The following is a 20156-nucleotide window of genomic DNA, read 5'->3' as shown; positions in this document are numbered from 1 at the left end:
TCCCCCTCGCCATCCAAGCATTCTGCAGAACTCTCGTTCCTCCTCAGCCTCTTTCGCTTTCCTCTAAGCTGCCAAGAACTTCTCCCACTTCTCTGAAGCCGCAGGGCCAGCCCCGCGGCGGCTTTTCCACAGAACTCCCACTTTCCTGCCTTTTCCTGCTTTTAATTGTCGTCGCCTTACACAAAACACAATCTGTGGCTTTGTGTGGGACTGGCTGAGCTTCATCTCGGGACTCCTCAGCTCCGTGGCTGCCAGGTGTCACTCAGGGGCCAAGAGCAGAGTGGCAGGACATCAGCTGCTCTGCCCTGGATGGGGATAAAGCCAGGGCAGGGAGGGGATGTGCTGCTGGTGCTCCGGCCAGGCTGCGAGTTTGTGGCAGCTCTTGGCCTTCATCAGGAAGCATAAGTCAGGGAAAACAGGAGAAATCTCCCACTTCAGGCCTTTAAGGTGGTTCTTCAATGAGGAGCCTGCATGTCTGTGCCCACCACGATGCCCCCTGAGTCTGTCCACACCACTTCTGGTTTCTCTTGCTCTTTTTGGTTGTGTTCTTTCCACTAATTCCCCAGTGGGAAATTCCTCTTTCTGAGGAAAATCACTCTCCATCACACGAGGGCCCCAGGAAAGCCCTCAAGCCAGCTCTGAGGCAAAGCAGAGCACTCACACACAGTGGGCTAGGTGGTGATTCAGGTCCCAGCACCAGCAGACAGGCAGGGCACCCCCGTGGGCAGACCCACAGCCATGGGAACACAGATGTACCTGGGGACTACCCTGGGGACAGTGGCAGCCCCTGAGTGACACTGGATTTCCAGTGTCACCCCTGTGGGAGGCTGTTTGCAGGGCACAGGATAGCCCAGAGGGTCTCACTCGGCCCCAGAAATGGGAGAAGGGGGAATTGCAGGCTGAGGCAGGAGGCTGAGCCCAAAGGAAAGCCAGAACCCCCTCCTGGGGCTCCAGGGCTGGCAGAACCTGGCTGGATCCAGCTGCTGGCAGGACAGGGCACGGTGCTGTGCTCAGGAAAACCCCTGTGCCAGGTCACCCTCCTGTGCCAGGTCACTCTGGGTGCCAACACTCACCTGTGCCTCTGTGCCTTTCACATCTCATTTCACAGCAAAGCAGCAAAGGCAGAGACATCACTCACTCGTACGTGCCTTTCTCGGCACCCCCAGCTCTGCTCAGAAAAGCCCCAGAATTGTTCCTTTCAAGCTCTGTTGGAAAAGCCCAGCCCAGGCTGAGGCTTTGGCTGGGGGTGAGTGGGTGGACAGCGAAGAGAAGTGGAAGTGGCTGCTCAGTGACTTTCCTGGCGCTGTTTGAACGCCTCCAAGACGTCACTGGGCCAGCCCCTGGGGGAAAAACGAGCGCTCAGCTCCCGCCGGGGCACAGCCTGGCCCCGCGCTCGCCCCGCAGCCCCGGAGGATGCTGAGCCATGGTCCCCTCTGCCACCGCCCTGGCGCTGTGCCTGGCACTGCTCCTTGCCTGCCCAACGCACGGTGAGTCTCTCCTGCCGGCGTTCACCTCCCTGCTGGCCGGGGTGGGCTCCTTGGGGTGGGGGATAAGCTGGGAGCCACAGCCTGGACACTTTGCTGGGTGCTCAGCCCTCAGATCAGCATTTTGGAGCAGGTTATATCCAGGGCTCCCCGCTCACCGCTTGCCTTTCACTGCTGGCTGGGAGCCCAAAGGGGCACCAGCCTCGCTTGTCCCCACCGGTGTCACCGTGAGGGGCCACGGCCACTGGGGACACAGTGCTGGGCTGGGGGGCTGCCAGCAGGCAGCAGCTGCCAGGGACCCCTGCAAGGGAGAGGTGGCAGATGTTATCAGCGGGGCTTTTCTGCCAGGTGACAACACAGAGATGTGGCAGGAGGTGTGAAAAAGTCTGGTTTCACCCAGGCAGCAGATGAGCAAAACAGGAAAGCCGAGTCCAAACAGAGCTGGCGGTGAACAGCAGGGGCTGGGGGATGCAAATACAGCTCCTTCCTGGGGCTGAAAACACCAAGCCCCAGCTGGGCTGTCCCAAAAAAAGAAAGAGGAAGACGAGAGGGCTGAGTAAATCCTGGAAGCTGGACAGAGAAGTCTGGGCAAACGCTTGCACGCTTTGGGTGATGAGTGCTGTTACGTCACCCAGCACCCGCCACCCACGAGCGGGTGACGCTCAGGAGGCTGTCCCCGTGGGGCTGGGGTGGGACAGGGCTGTGCAGCCCCACTGAGCTCGGTGTGCCCGCAGGTGAGGAGCTGCCGAGCCCCCGGGCCGTGCGCTTCGCCGCGCGGACGGGCTGGCACCTGCTGCGGTGGGAGCCGGGGCACGGCTGCCCCAGCGACGCCCGCTACGAGGTGGAGTACATCGTGTGAGTAACAGCGAGGGGCAACGCGGGCTCCCGCCCTGCCCGGGCTCTGCTCCAGCTCCCTGCTCACCCCTGCCGCTTCTCCCCACAGCTATGGCGCGGGAACCCCCTGGACAGCCGTCCCAGGGTGCAGGAACACCTCGGAGCACTCCTGCGACCTCACCCGCTACACCCCGGACCCGGAGCGGCGCTACCACGCGCGGGTCAGGGCCGTGGCCGGGAACCACACGTCCTCCTGGCAAAAGACCCACGGATTCTTCCCACAGCAAGGTGGGCTGGGGCCTGCTCCACCCTGGGCTGGAGCTGGTGGGATCAGGGTGCCGGGAAAGAACCGTGGGATGAACGGGAGCTGGGATATTTCCTCCCACACCTTGCTGGGACAGCCCCAGGATGGGTGGGACGGTCACAGCTCAGTCTGGGGCTGCAGGGCTGAGAGCTGTGAACAGGAACCGGCCCTGACCTGCTGTTGTGGCTGTTTTTTTGCTTCCAGCTGGCGTGCACCTGGTGGGCCAGAGCCTCTCCGTGATGGGCAACTCCATCCAGGTGCAGCTGCTCCTCCACGCCGGGAACACCAGCCTGGAGCACAGCGACTTCCAGAAGGAAATGACTCGGTACCACGTGTACATCAGGAGGACACGGGACAACCACACGGTGAGACGAGCTGAGCTGCTGCTCCCATGTTGTTCCCGTGCTGTCCCACGCGGTGCTGCTCAAGTGGAGAAACAGATTGTTAAAGCACGGTCCTCTGTAGGAGTAGGTGCTGGGCTTTCTCACAGCCACAGCAGCACCGAGAGGCTTCTCAGCATGGTCTTTGGCAGACTTTTGCAGCTCTTGTAGATTTTGGATCCAGCTGCTGTCATCGTTGTCACAGCACAGCCTGGGGAGTTTCGCCAGGGGACGGCAGAGGAGGAGGAGGGAGGGAAGCAGGAGCGCTCGGGTGCGAGCCTGTGCTGTCCCTTGCAGGTCACCATGGTGAAGAACAGCACCGAGTTCACCCTCAGGGAGCTGTTCTGGGTGACAGAGTACTGCCTGAGCGTGGAGCCCAGCATGGCCCACAGGCCCGTCCCCGCCAGGCGCAGCGGCGAGCAGTGCGTCACCACCGGCCACAGGGACAGTAAGTGGGACCGGGGCAGGGGGCACCACGGCATGCAGACCCCCCCCAGCCTCCCGGCCCTGCAAGGGTGGGGGTCCACGCCAGGGCAGCCTCTCGGTGCGCTGTGCACGGAGGAATCCCCCTCTCCCCCTCACCTGGTCACGTCCTCTCGAGCAGGGAGCGCAGAGCTTCTCCCGGACATCCTCAGCTCCTCCTTCATCATCCTCTCCTTGCTGGGCCTCCTGGGGGCTCTGCTGGCGTGCACCTACATAAGGAAACCTGTGAGGACTCCGTCCGCCCTGGTAAGGCAGGGACAGCGCCTTTGGGGCCAGAGCAAGGGTGCAGGCTCGGGGAGAGCTGCGAGAGGCAGGCACCAACCAGGGAGGAAGCACAGCTTCCTCTTTCTCTACTCTTCCCTCTTTCTCTCCCCCCAGAAATCCTTCATGAAGCAGAGCTCGCTCTGGTTGGAGCACGAGCCCCCATCCTCGGGCAGCCTGGATGCAGACCCCGTCCAGCAGCTCTTCCTGTGCCAGAAGGAGCCCCAGCTGGGCGGCAGCCCTGGCAGCAGCACCAGCACGGCCCAGCTGCCCCTGGAGCAGGGCTGGATGCTCCCAGCATGGCCCAAGGACCAGCTGGGCCCCATGGGGAGCAGAGACAGCAGCAGCACCAGCACCGACAGTGGCATCTGCCTGCACGTCCCCTCCTCTTCCTCTTCTTCCTCCTCCTCCTCCCTGAGCTGCTCCACGGGCCCCGAGCCCCAGGGCTACAGGCAGCAGCTGCCCACGGCCGAGGACAGCGGGGCGGGCTTGGAGAGCCCCTGCCCTGCTCCGGGGAACGCCAGCCCAGGGCAGCCCGGGCTGTGCCCTGCCACCGGCCAAGCAGACGTGGAGTTCCGGGGGTACCTGCAGCAGTCCAAGGGCACCGTGGAGCCACAGAGGGCCCCAGGCAAGGCAGAGCCCCTCTCGGGCCGTGCAGGGTCCGTGCAGCGCCTGGGCAGCACCGACACCGTGCTGGACATGGAGTGCTCCGAGCTGGCTGTGTCCAAAGGGTATTTGAAGCAGTCCTCCCCTGAGCATCCCCTGACACAGGACCTTGCTGCGTGGGGAGCTCCTTCCTGTGACTTCTCCAGCCAGGTGGGGCTCCAAGGCTCCACTCTGCTGAGCTGGGCAGCCCCAGGTGCTCCACTGACCCCCAAAGCCAGCCCTGATCTGAAAACTCCCTTCGACCTGAACATCTTCAACAACGCTGCCTTCCCAGGCACTCTGCTGCTCGTGCCCAGCCTCAGCTCCAGCTGGATCACAGCCCTGGGCCAGCTCAGCGGGGACAGCAAGGACAGCCACCTGTGACCCATCCCCTGGGGCCACCAGCCCTGGGACAGCAAGGACAGCCACCTGTGACCCATCCCTGGGGCCACCAGCCCTGGGGACAGCAAGGACAGCCACCTGTGACCCATCCCTGGGGCCACCAGCCCTGGGGACAGCAAGGACAGCCGCCTGTGACCCATCCCTGGGGCCACCAGCCCTGGGGACAGCAAGGACAGCCGCCTGTGACCCATCCCTGGGGCCACCAGCCCCACGCTCGGACCCAACTACCTCGTCTGCCACTGGATAAGCTACCCCTGAGCCCTGAATGTCCATGCCCAGGCCCAGCCCTGGCCCAGGAGCAGCAGCTCAGCCGCTGCTGGGCTGCTTTGCCCCCGTCCTGCGGTGGCAGCCCCCAGTGCACCCCTGCAGCCACCCCAGCTGGTGGCAGACAGGGATGGGCTGTGCTGGAGGGGCTCATCCCGACCTCCTCGGGCCACCAAGGACACACTCCAGGCCAGCTCTGCCTTGTCTGCCCTCCTCAGCATGGGCTGCAGGGCCACCCTCGGGGCCTGGGCTGGTCCTGGGCTTCCACTTCTCCCTTTCCTGGGCCAGCTGGGCTCCTCCTGCTGACGTCCCCACTCCTGGTGCCATCCCAGCCTTTCACAACGCAGGCACGTCAGGCTGACATCAGCACCGTGCTGCTGGCAGCACGGGGCTCCTGCCCTGCCTGACCCCACACAGGACAGGCCAAGGGACTTTCCTGACCCTACAGAGACCCTGCAGCACCCAGCCCCTCTGGGAGAGCCCAGGGCAGGATATGGGATGCACCCACGAGCCCAGCATGAGGCAGGGCAGTTCTACCCACACTATGGTCTGTGTTCTGCCGCTGCTGGATACAGACATTATTTATTGCATTTGTAAATACAGAAAGGACGTGATGTTATTTATCTGGTCCATTTGTCTGTTCATCCTCTCTTAGGGCCAAGCTGAGCTTTCTGTTTCCAGATTTGGATGTTCCCCACCAGGAAGAGGCAATGTGCCTTTGCCTCGCATGGGGAAGAGCATTTCCACACCCCAGCTGGGGAAAAGGAGAACCAAGGCAGCTCTCCAGGAGCTCCTCACGCACCTGAGCTCCTGGGGGGCTCTCCCTGAGGAGTTTGTGGGAGCAATCAGCAGAGGAGCAGCAGGGAAAAGGAGCTGGGCAGCTCACAGAGCTCCCACAGGGATGCACATCCCATGGGACATCACCCGGGAAGGGCAGGAGGAAAGGCAGAGTCAGGGCTCTGCTCAGCCAGGCTGGGCTCGATGATCTCAGAAGTATTTTCCAAACTAATTACTTCTGTGATGCTGTGAGCAAATGCCACCCAAATGGAAACAGGATGAGCCCCAGCAGCTCGCCCTGGGCCACCCTCCAGGTCGCAGGGAAGTTTTTCCAAACGTCACTCCACTTCCAGGAACCTTCACGGTGGGAAGTAAAACTGCTGGTGGAAACGCTCCTCGGGGAATGTGGCTTTCAGGTGAAGGGTTTTTGGTTTTATTTTCAGCTTTTCCAGCCCAGGCAGGAGGAGGGGGCTGACCCTTGCTGTGTTTCCTTCTCTTACATCTCACGTGGCGCTGCTCACACGCGAGATCCATCCCTGCATCCCACAGGGATGTGGAGGCACTGGGAGCCTCCTCCTGCCCCTCCACTGGCCCCATCTCTTCTGCCTCTGCATATTTTGGGGGTTAGAGCTTTTTTATTTTTCATTTTTTTCAACTTCCTCTGGAAAACAGAGTCATCAAAAGCACGGCTCTTCGTTGTTTTTCTTTTAAACGCCGCTGACGTCAGGCCCCATGGGTGGATCCTGCATCACACAGGGCTCTGCTGGCTCCTGCTCACCACGGAGGGCTCCCAGCCCCCAGGAGCTGGCATTTCCCCTCTCCAGGAGCAGTCAGAGGTCTCCTTTCAGCCAGGAGAAAGCCACAGACCGCAGGGTTTAGCACAGCTGGTCTGGAAATCCCACTCTGTCCTCACTGCTTTCCCTACCACGTGGCTCTCATGAGTTTTTCTTTGCTTTTCTTCTGAGAGAGACTTGCAGAGAAATGGTCCCAAGGCCCCCCGTGCCTCACCAGCCCCGCTGGCCAAGCAGAGCCCCTCTGTGGCCATAGAACCTCCCCACGGCTGTTCCTGTGCTCCAGGCACTCCCACAGCCACTTGTCCTGCTGAGACCGAAGGCAACTGGCACAAAAACACAGGAATAACTTCCACAGGGGCTTTCTGAGGTGTTTCCTTGCACTGGGAGTGTGGAGAACCAACTTCCACGTCGGTGCAGGTATTGGATGGAGGAGGAGGAGGAGGAGGACTGGGAGAGATTCCCCATTTCCTCACGGTGTTTCCTGCAGTGGCTCAAATCCAGTCGCTCAGTTCTGGGGCTCCTCCTCAGCTGGTTCCCTAAGGGGCAGCTCGGTGCCGGGTCTCTGGGGGTGCAGGAGGCTGGGAGGTCTCTGAGCCGTGGGGAATGGGGCTGATTTCTCCAGGATCAGTGCTGAGGAATCCTGGATGAGGCTGCATCCTCTCCCTCCATCCCCAACGAGGGGAAGGTGCAGCAGTGCCCGCCCAGGCACCTCCTGTGCCCCTGTGGCTGCACAGGGCCAGTGAGAGAACTGCAGAGGGAGGAGGTGCCCAGGGAATTGGTGGAGTTTCCCTCTCTGGAGACATTCCAAACCCACCTGGGTGCGTTCCTCTGTCACCTGCTCCAGGTGACCTTGGACCAGCTGGTCTCCAGAGGTCCCTTCCAGCCCCAAGATTCTGTGATTCTGGGAAGCTTTTTTAGCAACAGAAACTTTGCCGTTTCGGTTGAAATCCAACAAATTCAGGGGCTGTTTCTTACAGAAGTGAAAACAAAGGGATTCCCCCCCGGGCAGTTTTGGTTGCTTTTTCTGTTGGTGCCAGGCTGTGAGTAAGAGGAAGTTCTGCAAGAGCACCCAGGCTCCAGCCCCATCCCTCTGTCCCTGGCCACACTTCCCCTCCCTGGGACAGCAGGAAGGAAACACAAACCAAAACCTGTGTGGGGAGAAACCAAAACCAGAGCTCGGGGAAAGCCTCTGAAGCCCCAGAGCCACAGGCAGGACTTCTGCTGGGAAAACCTTGGGACTGTCCTGAGGAAAGCTGTGATGCCCAGGGGCTACAAGGCAGTGGGGAGGCTTCAGGGCACAGCACTGGGGGGCAGGGGAGGACAAAGGGATGTCCTTCCTACCTGCTCAGCAGCCCAGCTGTCACCTCACAGCCCCTGGTTGTGGAAGGGCTCGTAGCCACTGCCCGAGGTGCCCAGCGAGCCACTGATGCTGAACGGTGGCACCAGCTGCAGTGCCACCGACCCCAGCCCGCTGCAGGGAAAGCAGAGAGGTCACCAAGCTGCCCGTCCTCCTCCAGCCCCCTGCCAACAGCAGAACTGGCTGAGCAGAGGGTTTGTGACACCTTGGCACTGCACAAAGGGAGCTGCCAGCCTGCCCCTGTCCCCCCGTGGCATCACTCACCGCGAGTGGTAGAAGCTGAAGACAAAGTCAGGCCCTGGGGAGGCGGGAGGAAGAGGAGGGAGAGTGTCAGAGCCATGTGTTGCTTTGCCGTGAGTGGCAGGGTGGGGACAGGCAGGACAGGCACAAGGACATCGCTGTGCATCCCCCTCCTCAGCTCAGAGTGCCCCCAGCTTGGCCCTGAGCCCCCTGCACCAGTGGTTCCCCTCTCCCGTGGTCCCCACGGCCCAATCCCTGCAGTCCTGTGCTTTGAGCCCCCCTGCCCTGTCCCTCTGTCCCCTGCCCTGTCCCCTTGTCCCGCTGTCCCCTGCCCTGTCCCCCTGTCCCCTGCCCTGTCCCCTTGTTCCGCTGTCCCCTGCCCTGTCCCTCTGTCCCCTGCCCTGTCCCCTTGTTCCGCTGTCCCCTGCCCTGTCCCTCTGTCCCCTGCCCTGTCCCCTTGTCCCGCTGTCCCCTGCCCTGTCCCTCTGTCCCCTGCCCTGTCCCTCTGTCCCCTGCCCTGTCCTCTTGTCCCGGTGTCCCCTGCCCTGTCCCCTGCCGTACTCACGGCGCTGGCAGCGGCCCCGCCGGTACCACCGGATGAAGGTGTAGCCAAAACTCGCCAGGACCAGCAGGGCCAGCCCGATGCCCAGGACAACCCCGATCACCTTGCTGGGCTCTTGTCCTGGGGAGCAGAGGGAGCGGGGCTCTGCAGACACACACGGGGAGGCTGGGGTCCCCGCTGTCCCCTGCGGGACACCCGGCAGCGGGGGTACAGCTCTCCACGGGTGCTGTCCCCACGGCAGGGAGGGTCTGCACCCGCCGGGGCTGCCAGGACCGTGACACGGAGTTCTGCTGTCCCCAAAGCCCCATGACGGACACCACGGCTGTCCCCAGGTGAGCTGGCAGGCGGGACGTGGCCACCCGGACCGCGCCGTGTCCCCACTGCCGGTCCCACTCGCGCCCTCGTGGGGTGATGCTCCTTTCCCGGCGGCGCTGGAGCCATTTCTGGGCTGGCAGTTCCCTCTAGAGGATGGTTTTTGTCAGGGCCAGCAGCCGCTGCCGCCAGCACCGGGCTGGCACAGGGCACGGACGGGGCTGTGCGGGCTCTGCACCGCCCCATGCCTGCCCTCCCCGGGCGGCGTCTGGCAAAACCCAGCCCCGACCAACGCTCCCGGAGCTGTCAGGACACCGAGGTGCCCGGCACAGCCGCCGAGCATCAATTCCCGTGCGGACAGCCCTGCTGGGGCCGTGCCGGGAGGGCGCAGGGGGTTTGGGCGCTGCCAGCGCAGGGCACCGGGACGGGCTTCAACGCGGCCCCGGGGGCGAGGAGCCGGAAAGGGATGACCTAAGAGCAGCTAAATTTAGGCAGATGCCAGCGGAGTGAGAGCATTTCCCCTGTGGTCACAGTGTTTACGCAGCGAGCGCAGTCTCAGCGCAGCACCGCCTGCTGGGACGGACAAACAGCCGAAAGGATGCGGCGGAGCACCGGCCGCAGCCCCGGGGCTGGCGGGGGAGGAGCAGGACCGGCCCCGCTCTTCCTTTCTCCTCCAGCCGGCGCTGCCAGGGCTCAGGATGTGTGGGTGGCCGTGTTCGTGCCGGGGCAGGGCGAGCTGCAGCGCCGCGACCCCCGGAGCGGGCGAGGCCGGGCGGCCGCCGTGAGTCACGGCCGGGGCTGCGCGCCGGGAGCCGCGTGGTGCAAGAGCCTCCCTGAATCAGCCGCTGCCGAAACTGCCCCGTCCCCACGCCCGCTGCCCGTGGGAGGTGCCGGCGGTGTGCCCAGGCCCTGCCCCGTGCCCTGCCCTGGCACCCTCGGGAGCAGAGCCCGCATCCCCGGGGATGGCTCTGAGCGCTGCTCGGGCACAGCCACGCCGGCAGCCAGCCCCAGCTCATGGGGCAGAGGGGAGGACGGTCGCCAAAGCACTGCCCATGCCGTGAACATCCCACCTGTGCCCCGGGAGGGGGAAAAGGCCTCACCTGTCGGGGGGTCCATGTCCCATGCGGTGCCACGGGAGCTGCTCTCGGTTATCCCGGCCTGGAGCTGCTGCTCAGAGCCCTGTCTGTGATGGAGCTGCCACGTCTCGTCTGTCCTCTGTCCCCTGGTGACACGGCTGCCTCCCTGCAGCGAGGCTGGGCACCAGTCCTGGCCCGCTGGTCCAACTGGTTCACTGGGAGAAAGCAGAGGAGCTGCAGCAGACACGACCGAGGGCACATCGCCGTGCCCAGCCTGCCTGTGCCCGCAGCTCTGCCCTCCCTCTGCTGGAAGAGGCTGAACTGGGAGGACTGGGAGCCTCAGGGGCAGGGACAGCCTGGACACAGGTGTGTCCAGCTCTGGCAAGGTGCCCGAGTGGCCGTGCCCTCCAATTGCCACCTCCCAGCAAGACCAGCAGCCAGGAAGGTGGCAGAGACCCACGCAGAACCCAGGCTGGGGACCTCAGGCAGGACCCCAGGGGACAGGGAAGGACAGGGGTGACCTTCAGCAGCTGCCCCCAGTCAGACACATCCCAGAGCGATGCACTTACGCTCTACTTGATCATCTCCTCCAAGTCCCAAACCAGAGTGACACTTGGGAATCAGCCCCTGTTTGCAGAAAGAGGGAAAACCACCTCCTGCGGCTGCAGGGATCAGTGACCAAAAACCAGCTGCAGCCCTGAACAGCTGGAACCTGGGCAAAACTCCTCCCTGCTTCGTGCTGCTGTGCCAGGCACGGCCTCCAACCCTGCCCTGCCCCACATCGGTGTCCGTGGGCGGCCAGGGCAGGAGCAGCTCTGCCAACCTCGGTGCCAAGAGCAGCGGTGGGGCCTGGGGGGTGCAGAGGCAGCAGAACACGGTGGGGAGAGCAGGAATTGCAGCCCCCGGGGGCTGGGACAGGCTGAGGGGTGTGTCTGTGTGGCTCAGGGTCACTCGGGTCACTCAGAGCCCCGGGCCAGCCCGGCCTGACCTGTGCCTGACCCCAGCGGAGCCAGATGCCCGGAAAGCCGTGCCACAGCAGGCTCGGGGGCAGGGGAGGGTGCCCGGCTGCAGACGCCTGCACTCCAGGAAGGAAGCAGAGCCCTGGAGGCGCGGGGCTGTGACACAACACCTGCAGGGCTGAGCTGCGTCCTCGGAGCCTTCGCATCCCCGAGGGAGGAGCGGCTGCTGCTGCTGTGCCACCCTCCCGGGCTGCTGTCCCTGCCACGGCAGCAGGGCTGGCACCCGGATGCTCTGGGGAGGCTGCCAGGACCTGCCAGGTGCACCAGGGAGCAAAGCCTGCCCAGCCCCCACTGCTGCAGCCCGTAGAACATTTTTCAACCCAAAACGTGCCACAGTAGCCCAGCAGGATGCTCCCTACATCCCACATCCCCTGGGCATCGCATGGAGCACGAGGGCTGAGGTGCCCACAGCTCCCAGTGTGAGTGTGGGGAGGGTGCCCCTTACCTGCAGAGCCACAGGTGGATGCCTGGCCAGGCTGTGGGAGCGGGCAGGATCCCTGCTGGCAGGGGTGAGCTGGCACAGCGATGGCACGGCTCCCTGAGGAGTTGCAGGCCGGGAAAGCTGGATTTCCACAGGAGAAGGGGGTAATTAGCTGCTTGGCACATCCTGCACACCCAGCACATCCAGACTGAGTGTGCAGAGGGCAGCAGCAGCTCCCCGACCCCAGCCCGCTCCCTGGGCCACCCTCACCCCGCTGGGGTGCTGCCTCCTGCACACCTCAAATCCTGCCAGGCTAAGGCAAACCACTCCATCCCAGAGGGATTGGTTATTCCTGAATAATCACAGATCCATAACCCTCTGCCCCCCTCGCAGCCTGGGTGACATTCCACGGGCACCCGCCTGCCTTCCCTTTAATTTCCCGCAGCCCTGCCAGCCTGACCTGGGGACACACAGCCCGAGTGACCCAGAGCACAAACTCTCCTCCTTTCCTCCTCCACCTACTCAGACCTCGGCTTGACAACAACCCAGCGCAACGCGGAAGAGCCGGACAAAGAGCGGCATGGCCGTGGATCCTCTTATCGTCAGGAGGAGCAGGAAAAATCAGTCCGTTCACTTCTGATAAGTATTTGGTGACAGCAGCCCTGCAGGTGAGTCACCCGCCGGGGCAGATGCTGGGGAGATTACCGCAGGTGGTGTGCTGCTGATAGACCGGTGTTGGGTTACAATACAAACCGGGATTCCTGTTTCACAACTCCCCTCGTGGGTTTTAAGGAGGGCCGGGGCGGTCCTGCCCCAGTGCGAGCCCGGCGTGGGCACGGAGCGCAGGCTGCGCAGGGAGCATCGCCTCCCCGGTCCCGCAGCGGGACATCTGCCGGCTTTCCGCGGGCGGAGGGAGCACGCCGGAGCTGGATGGACATGGTGAGTCGCTGCCCCCGGCCCCGGGATGGCACCGGCCCCCCGCGCACCCCGCGCTCCCAGCCCGGAGCGGTGCCCAGGGGATGCGGCAGCCCAGGCCCAAGGAGCTGCTGCTCCCCAGCAGCCAAGGAAGGGTTTCCCCCTGCTCCTCACACCTCACACAGTGCTTGGGCACCCCCGAGCTCTCGCTCCCACGTTTCTGGGGCTGCCTTTCCCTCTCCCGGCCCGGGCAGCAGACAAACAAGGCAGTGTCCCCCATGCCAAGGGGAACAGGACTTTCCAAAGGGTCTTATCCCACTCCTGGGCACCGCCTGGGGGAGAGCCAGGCCCTCCCAGCCTCCAGCACAGCTGCCAAGGCCTCTGCTCAGCACAGGGGACACACCTGCAGCGCCCTGTGCAGGAAAAGCCACGGCCACCAAACCCCAGGCTGGCATGCAGTTCCTCCCTGGGAGGGACACGCTTCCCCAAGAGGGCAGATGCCAGACACGGATGACCAAGCTCGCCGGGCACTGCAGAACCTCCACCAGCGGGACATCAACCCCAGCAGGGTGGGGAGCTCCCTGCCTGCAGTGTCTGCACACACCCACGGGTTAAATCCCCACAGCCAAGGAGCCACCCTCGGAATCTGATGGCCCCGTGAAGCCTGGCTGGGTGAGGGAGACTCCCACCTGCTCCCGAGGGAGGGACGAAGGCCAGCTCAGCTCAGCTCAGCACCCCCAGCACGGAACCTCTGCTGAAAGGGGTGGGAGGTTCAGCAGAGCTCGTGGGCTGGCGCTGGCACAGCTGGAGCCTGGCATGGCCACGGTGACACCAAGGGAGAGCGCAGCAAGGGAGCTCAATTAGTCACGGCAGCACGGAGTTCTGCAGGAGAGAATGGCTTTGGATTTAACCAGTGCAGCTCTTACTCATGGTGGGGCTTGAGAGGAGTCATGGAGAGGCAGCTCCAAGCTCTCAATCCCTTGGAAACAGAAGAGGTTCACGGACAGAAGAAAATGCAAAAAAAACCCAAAACCCTGTGATCACCCATCTCATCAGCACCCACACCAGACATCGTGTCATGGAAAGGATCCCAGCCGTGGATGACATGATGGGGACAGCTCTGGGCAGCGTGGGGACAGCTCTGGGCAGCATGGACAGAGGGACAGCCGTGCTGCTGCAGTGGGACGTGATGGGGACAGCTCTGGGCAGTGTGGGGACAGAGGGACAGCCGTGCTGCTGCAGTGGGACGTGATGGGGACAGCTCTGGGCAGCGTGGGGACAGCCGTGCTGCTGCAGTGGGGCCTGGAGGATCCATCTCGGGACCGTTCCCACAGGGAACCGTTAGGATCCCATTATCCAGGTGGTGCCCGGCCCAGGTCCAGGTGACACAGGAGGTCAGCATGAGGAAGGACCAGCCCCACGTGCCCTGGGCTGCCAGAGGATGGTGCAGCATTACAAAAGTCCCCAGGCCTCCAGGAGTTCTTCCCTTCTGTGCAGAGAGGTGGCTCAGGAAGATGCAGGACCCAGGTTCCTCTTCCCACCCTGCCCTCCTGCTCCCAGCAGCTCCCAGCCACCAGGAACGGGCTCTGCACCCCAGGAGCTGAGCAGAGCCCGTCCAGGGGTGGGGAATTTGGCACAAGCTGCCCACACTCGGCACGGGTGCCAGCTGAGCCTGGCTTTGGGACAAAGGCTGCTGGCATTTCCTCAAGGAGCCAGACTCCAACGTGCTGGGACACAGCCACACGGCACCAGGCAGGACCCAGTCCTCCCCTGCACAGGTCACTGCTTGTTCCCAAAACCAGCAGCCCCAGCCATGCTGAGGGACACGACGGGGAGGCAACAGCTCCTGGCTCACAAAGCCAGCCTGCCTTTGTGAGCTAGCCCAGGGATAATGGCTGGGCACTTGCTGTAAAACGCTGCTGGAAGGGTGTGCATGCACGGCTAAACACGCTGGCACGGTGACTCGGGCAGGGAGGGCTCACCTCTCCTCTGAGCCTGGCACTCAGCCCCCTCCAGCTGTGCCACATGCCCAGTGCCCCCAGCTGCTCTGCCAGGCCCCAGCCTCTGCGCCCTGGGGTGGCACAGGGCCCTCTGCTCTCCTTTGGCGTGACCAACACCATCACCTCCAAACCTGTGCTGCTCTTGGAGTCCCGCTGGAGCAAAGGCTTCCGAAGCCCTCCTGGATGATGCACCTGGGTCTGTGGGCTTCTCACAGCGGGTTGGACCTTCCTCACCTCTGCCCATGCCAAAATCCTGTCTTACCTGTGGTGGCAGAGTCCAGAAGAACAGGAGAAGAGCTCACTGGGGCTGGCAGGGCGAGGATGGGAGCAGGCTCAGTGCAGCAGGAGCACCTTTGCAAAGGGCTGCTCTGTGGCACGGCACAACCACGGCTGGAAAACACGGAACAGACACTGACAGCGCCCACCTGAACCCTCCCAAAGGGCTCCAGCCCACCCAGCACCCGCCCTGCCACGCCGGGGCTCTCTCTACGAGGAGTTGTTGCAGGATAACTCGGAGCAGCTCAAGCGGATCGATGCCTGAGTCATCCCCTCCAGCCCCGGCTGTGTTTACCCGTCTCTTAGCAGCGGCACAGCCCTGCCTCCCTCCCTCCCTGGTTCCCCTGGCTCGGGCTGGTTCCTCGGGTGTTCCTGCAGCCCGGCAGGGAGCTCCGGGGCTGTGCCCCCCGCTCCTGACCCTGCTGCAGCCACAGCCCCCCGTGGTGACGTGCCCCGTCTGTGCCACAGCCCCGCAGGCGTGGGGATTTTGACTCGGGGTGTCTGTGCGCAGCAGAGAGAGCCTCTTTCACAACATCTGCGAGTTTTTAAGCCTCAGGTGTGTTAATGACAGTAACTCTATACCACTGGGAGCCACTTACTGGAACTGCACGGGTGGTGTCTATGGGAACAAGGTGGCAGGTGACCCCAGGTGATCCAGAGCTGGGCGTTGTCACTTCAGGACAAGCCACCCCCATTCCCAGCAGCTCTAAAGCCACCTCGGGTGAAGGTTGGGCCCATTTCCCTGCTCGTCCCTGCTGCCCTCCCTGGGCTGTGAGCTCACCAAGGGCCAGCTGCCCTGAGCACAGCTGCCCTCCCACCTCCCAGCTGCTTTTTGCCTGCAGTTCCAGCCCCTGACTGGTTTTCCTCTCTGGTTTGCAGGACTCGGCCTCGGAGCGGCTCAACGGCAGAGGTAACAGCGGTGGGAGCTGGGAGAGAGGAGAGGTGCCAGGCTGAGCCCAGCCATGCCAGGCCACGCTCCTCTGTGTTGCAGGTCCCTGCATGAGACCCAAATCCTCCAGGACATCGGAGTCCTTCAAGCGGGTCGGGATCCTCGTCCTGGCCGTGGTGCTCACCCTCGCCTGCCTGGTGGCCATCGGGTTCCTGGGTACACTCCTGACTCTTCCCCTCCTTCCCCATGGCCACGGCTCAGCCAACACAGACCCAGCTTCTCGCTGATCCCCCCGGGGCAGCCGCAGGCCTGCCCTGAGCTGGAGCTCAGCGCTGAGCCCCCCTCTCCCTCTAGTGAAGATTTACCTGGAGCACCACTACCTGTTCTGCAAGCAGCCGCTGAAGCTGGTGCCGCTGAAGCAGGTGTGTGACGGGCAGCTGGACTGTCTGCAGGGCGAGGACGAGGCCAACTGTCCCCAGTGGGTCCCCGAGGGGCCACCAGCCGGGGGTGAGTGCAGGACACCCCGCCAGAGCTCGGGGGGCTGGGCTGCTGCGGCCGCCCCGTGCCGAAGCTGACTTTGTGTCTGCCTCCAGCCCGCGTTTCCAAAGACAGATCCATCCTGCAGGTGCTCCAGAGCCACACTCAAACCTGGTCCTGTGTGTGCCATGACCACTTCACCCCGGCGCTGGCCAGAGCTGCCTGTGAGCAGATGGGCTACAGCAGGTACCCGGCTGCTTCCCCTGCCTCACCTCCCCTCTTCCCTAAAAGCTCTGCTGGAATGGGGCTCTGCTAACCTGGGAAGCACTCAGAGCTCGGCACTACTGGTTCCAGTCCATCCCCACCTCCCTGAGTCCCCAGGAGCTGACTCGGAGCCTCCTGTGAGAGCAGAGTGCTGTGCCCTGCTCTGTCACAGCCCACGGGCATCATGCCCTGCTCCTGCTCTTCCTCCGTGCCCCCTGCCCAACCCAGAGCAGCCCAGCGTCTCCCTGCCAACACAGCTCACCTGGGGAGCGAGGCTCAGGGACCTGCCCTTCCCTTTGAAGACGGGTTCTGGTGCTTGAGCCACTGTAGGAGCCCAGACTGAGTCAAACCCGGCATTTTCCAGGCCCAAAAAGTCACTGATTAAGGCTTTGAACACAGGTCCCAAATGTCACAGCAGCAAGGAGCTCCCTGAGCTCTCCCAGAGCCACCTCCTCATCCTCTGCACAGCAGGGAACGCTCTCCCCTCCTTCAGCTGCTCCTGGGCTCGGTGTCCCGGCCCTCCAGGGCTGTGACATCCCCACTTTGGCATCCCTGTCCCACAGAAACCCCTTTTTCCTTTGGGATCCAGGCTCCCGAGGCGCTGAGGCACCAGTGCCCGTCCTCCCCACCCCTGAAGCCCTGTCCCCCCCGTGCCTTCCAGCACCCCAGCTTTCCAGGGCGTGGAGGCGAGCGCCGGGCAGCCGCTGCCTCCCCGCGAGGTGGTGCTGAGCAACGGGAGCCTGCAGGTGCTCGAGCCAGGCAGGTGAGTGGGGACCCCGAGCAGGAGCCTCTGGGGCCTGGCAGGGCAGCCAAATCCAGCTCTGCTCCTTCCTCCGCAGGAAATGCCTCTCGGGGCTGGTCGTGTCACTCTTTTGTTCCAGTAAGTACCATGATGGTGCCTGGGCATTGCGGGCACTGGGGTCTCATCCTGCTCCAGGTCCTTGCTGCTGGCACTGCCCTGGGAGAACGTGGCTCCATCCCGAGCCCATCCAGCAGTGCTTGCACTAGGAAAGATGGATTTAATTACTGCTCCCCTCATTAAGGCAGCACAAACCTCCCAGCAATGAAACACCTGAGGGAGCCTTACCCAGCATGGGCTTACCTTTACCAGAGAATTACCTTGATTAAACTAATTATCCCGGGGGGGCTGGAGAAGGCAGGGGGCGGCTGGGCCCCTTCCAGCAAGCCTGGGGATCAGGGGTGACAGTGGCGTTGTGGGGATGAGGGTGGCAGGGGTGCTGTGGGGATGAGGGTGACCCCACTGTGGGGATGAGGGTGACAGCGGTGCTGTGGGGATGAGGGTGACAGCGCTGTGGGGATGAGGGTGGCAGGGGTGCTGTGGGGATGAGGGTGACAGTGCTGTGGGGATGAGGGTGACAGCGGTGCTGTGGGGATGAGGATGACAGCACTGTGGGGATGAGGGTGACAGCACTGTGAGGATGAGGGTGACAGTGCTGTGGGGATGAGGGTGACAGCGGTGCTGTGGGGATGAGGGTGACCCCACTGTGGGGATGAGGGTGACAGTGGTGCTGGGGGATGATGGTGACAGCACTGTGGGGATGAGGGTGACAGCACTGTGAGGATGAGGGTGACAGCGGTGCTGTGGGGATGAGGGTGACAGCACTGTGGGGATGAGGGTGACCCCACTGTGGGGATGAGGGTGACAGTGGTGCTGGGGGATGATGGTGACAGCACTGTGGGGATGAGGGTGACAGCACTGTGGGGATGAGGGTGACAGCACTGTGAGGATGAGGGTGACAGCAGTGCTGTGGGGATGAGGGTGACAGTGCCAAGGGGTTGAGGCACCCTGTCCGCGCTGCTGTCGCCGGGAGCCTTGGTTCGCGCTGTCCCCCGTGTCCCCACAGACTGCGGGCAGAGCGTGCGGACCCCGCGGGTGCTGGGGGGCAGCCCGGCCGCCATCGAGGCCTGGCCCTGGCAGGTCAGCCTGCAGTACAGGAGGGAGCACATCTGCGGGGGCAGCATCATCGGGCCCGGCTGGGTGCTGACGGCCGCGCACTGCTTCACGTGAGCGCCGCTCCTCAGATCTCCCCGAATTATCGGTGCCCACGGGGCTCTGCGCCCGTCCCCACGGGGCACGGGCGGTGACAGCGCTGTCTGTGCACAGGAACAACCCCATCATCCAGAGCTGGCGTGTGAAGGCCGGTTCGGACCTCCTGTCAGGCGCCGCCACCATCGCGGTGGAGAAGGTGTTCCTGGCGGAGGTGACGCCCGCGTCCCCCAAGGACAACGACATCGCCCTGGTGAAGCTGCGCTCCCCCGTGCGTGACTCAGGTGGGTCTGGCAAAGCCCTGCCTGGGGCGGTGGCACAGGTGTCCCCTGTTGGCACTGAGCATTGGGCTGGGATGGCGATGCCCGGCGTGGCAGCGTCCCACGGGCACCGGGCGCTGGAGCAGGGAGGGGGTGCCCAGCTGGTGGCTGTCCCCAGCCGGTGCGTGCCCCTTCCCTGCGAGCCCCCCTCACATCTCCTCTGCAGACAGCACCAAGCCCATCTGCCTGCCCTACTTCGATGAGGAGCTGGTGCCGGGCACACCCCTGTGGGTGATCGGCTGGGGCTACACAGAGGAGCACGGTGAGTGGCACAGCGAGGGGGTGACAGGGATGAGGCAGAGCCCGCAGTGCTGCCAGTGGGAGCAGCGGGGCTGAGGGTCCCTCCTGGCCGCGGGTCCCTCTGAGAGGCCGTGTGTCACCCAGGGAAGCTGTCGGAGCGCCTGCAGCAGGCCGAGGTGGAGCTCATCGACAAGAGGAGCTGCAACCTGGCCGCCTACCACGGCGATGTCACCGACAGGATGCTGTGTGCCGGCCTGCCCCAGGGCGGTGTGGACACCTGCCAGGTGGGAGCCCGGGCTGGGCACGGGGCTGGGTGAGCCCAAACCCATCCCTGATACGGCTCCTTTGAGGGAAGAGCTGTCTGGGGACGGCTGCTGCGAGGGCTCTGCGGGGCCATCTGAGGGTCTGTCCTTGCCAGGGGGACAGCGGTGGGCCCCTCCTGTACTCGGGCGGGCACTGGCAGGTGGTGGGCATCGTCAGCTGGGGCCAGGGCTGCGGGACCCCCAGCACTCCCGGCGTCTACACCAGCGTCCGCGCCTACCTTGACTGGATCTCCGCCGTGCGCAGGGTCAGTGGTGCCATCCTGCCCGGGGGGACAGCAGCTCCCTTCGGCTGAGCTGCCTCCCGAAGGACACAGCTGCTTTCCTCTCGCTTTTGGCTGCCCTCTCAAAGCTTTCAATTGCTTCTGTGCCTCTCTCTCCTCGCAGTCGGAGCTCTGAGACCTGCCGGAACAGGTCGCTCCTCGCCCCGAGCCTCCCTCCCCATCCCTCTGCCCTTGCTCTGGCAGCAGCAGGGCCGTGGATCTCCAGCCACGGAAGGTGAGCAGAGGCTCCCAAACCCTCGCTGGCAGCTGTGATTTAGGGAGCCAGAGCCCAGCCAAGGAGGCAAAGGGTGACTCGGAGTGGCGGCCACTGATCCCGTGAAGGAATCTCACTGGCCCAAGCTCCCTTCCGGAGAAAGATTAATTTATTGCCCTGTGCTGACCCCGCTGTGGCAGGATGGCTCCTGGGGGGCCAAGCTGCTGTCAGCTCACTCCTGTTGTACAGAGAGAAATTATGTTTGTGCTCTACAGTGTCCCCCTATTCCCATTAAAGGAAAGGATTTGTTTTTTCACTCAGCTTCCTAAGCCTTTATCCTATTTCATCACAGCAT

The 20156-nt window shown here is 63.7% G+C and overlaps 3 protein-coding genes across 14 annotated transcripts; 2 read left to right on the top strand and 1 right to left on the bottom strand.

Moving 5' to 3' along the window:
* The first annotated feature begins 357 nt into the window (after positions 1-357).
* IL10RA (interleukin 10 receptor subunit alpha) lies at positions 358-5671 on the top strand. 3 transcript variants are annotated; one of them, XM_021530096.4, is made up of 7 exons: positions 360-1487; positions 2219-2339; positions 2428-2606; positions 2827-2987; positions 3300-3450; positions 3607-3731; positions 3864-5671. In XM_021530096.4, the coding sequence occupies exons 1-7, from the start codon at positions 1424-1426 to the stop codon at positions 4773-4775; spliced, it is 1713 nt and encodes a 570-aa protein (XP_021385771.3). In that variant the 5' UTR covers positions 360-1423; the 3' UTR covers positions 4776-5671. The 3 variants fall into 3 exon arrangements, with proteins under 3 accessions (XP_085416402.1, XP_085416401.1, XP_021385771.3); XM_085560276.1 differs by having other exon boundaries at positions 358-1487; positions 3607-5671; XM_085560275.1 differs by having other exon boundaries at positions 358-1487; positions 3300-3731.
* SMIM35 (small integral membrane protein 35) lies at positions 2904-12492 on the bottom strand. Of its 7 annotated transcripts, XR_014949998.1 has the most exons (7): positions 11640-12492; positions 10200-10390; positions 8791-8907; positions 8250-8283; positions 7970-8099; positions 3585-3694; positions 3015-3042 (listed from the first exon to the last, which is right to left on the bottom strand). XR_014949998.1 is itself a non-coding variant. In XM_085560283.1 (6 exons), exons 1-5 carry the CDS (start codon positions 11816-11818, stop codon positions 7994-7996), a joined length of 627 nt encoding a protein of 208 aa, XP_085416409.1. In that variant the 5' UTR covers positions 11819-12489; the 3' UTR covers positions 5623-7776; positions 7970-7993. The 7 variants fall into 7 exon arrangements, 3 of the variants coding, with proteins under 3 accessions (XP_085416410.1, XP_085416409.1, XP_085416408.1); XR_014949999.1 differs by lacking the exon at positions 7970-8099 and having other exon boundaries at positions 2904-3042; positions 11640-12381; XR_014950001.1 differs by lacking the exons at positions 3015-3042; positions 7970-8099 and adding an exon at positions 3208-3341 and having other exon boundaries at positions 11640-12381.
* Positions 12415-20121, top strand: TMPRSS4 (transmembrane serine protease 4). Of its 4 annotated transcripts, none has more exons than XM_077788081.2 (13): positions 12415-12554; positions 15686-15716; positions 15798-15911; positions 16050-16202; positions 16289-16418; positions 17098-17199; positions 17276-17316; positions 18302-18461; positions 18562-18728; positions 18931-19026; positions 19149-19288; positions 19423-19572; positions 19712-20121. In XM_077788081.2, exons 1-13 carry the CDS (start codon positions 12546-12548, stop codon positions 19721-19723), a joined length of 1305 nt encoding a protein of 434 aa, XP_077644207.2. In that variant the 5' UTR covers positions 12415-12545; the 3' UTR covers positions 19724-20121. The 4 variants fall into 4 exon arrangements, with proteins under 4 accessions (XP_077644207.2, XP_085416404.1, XP_085416405.1 ...); XM_085560279.1 differs by lacking the exon at positions 12415-12554 and adding an exon at positions 15171-15362; XM_085560277.1 differs by lacking the exon at positions 12415-12554 and adding an exon at positions 15171-15533.
* Positions 20122-20156: the final 35 nt, after the last annotated feature.

This window comes from Lonchura striata, chromosome 24 (genome assembly GCF_050655825.1).
Source record: "Lonchura striata isolate lonStrDom1 chromosome 24, ASM5065582v1, whole genome shotgun sequence".
NCBI lineage: Eukaryota > Metazoa > Chordata > Aves > Passeriformes > Estrildidae > Lonchura > Lonchura striata.
Note: the sequence above shows the minus strand (reverse complement) of the source record. Positions and strands in the feature narration are given on the sequence as shown.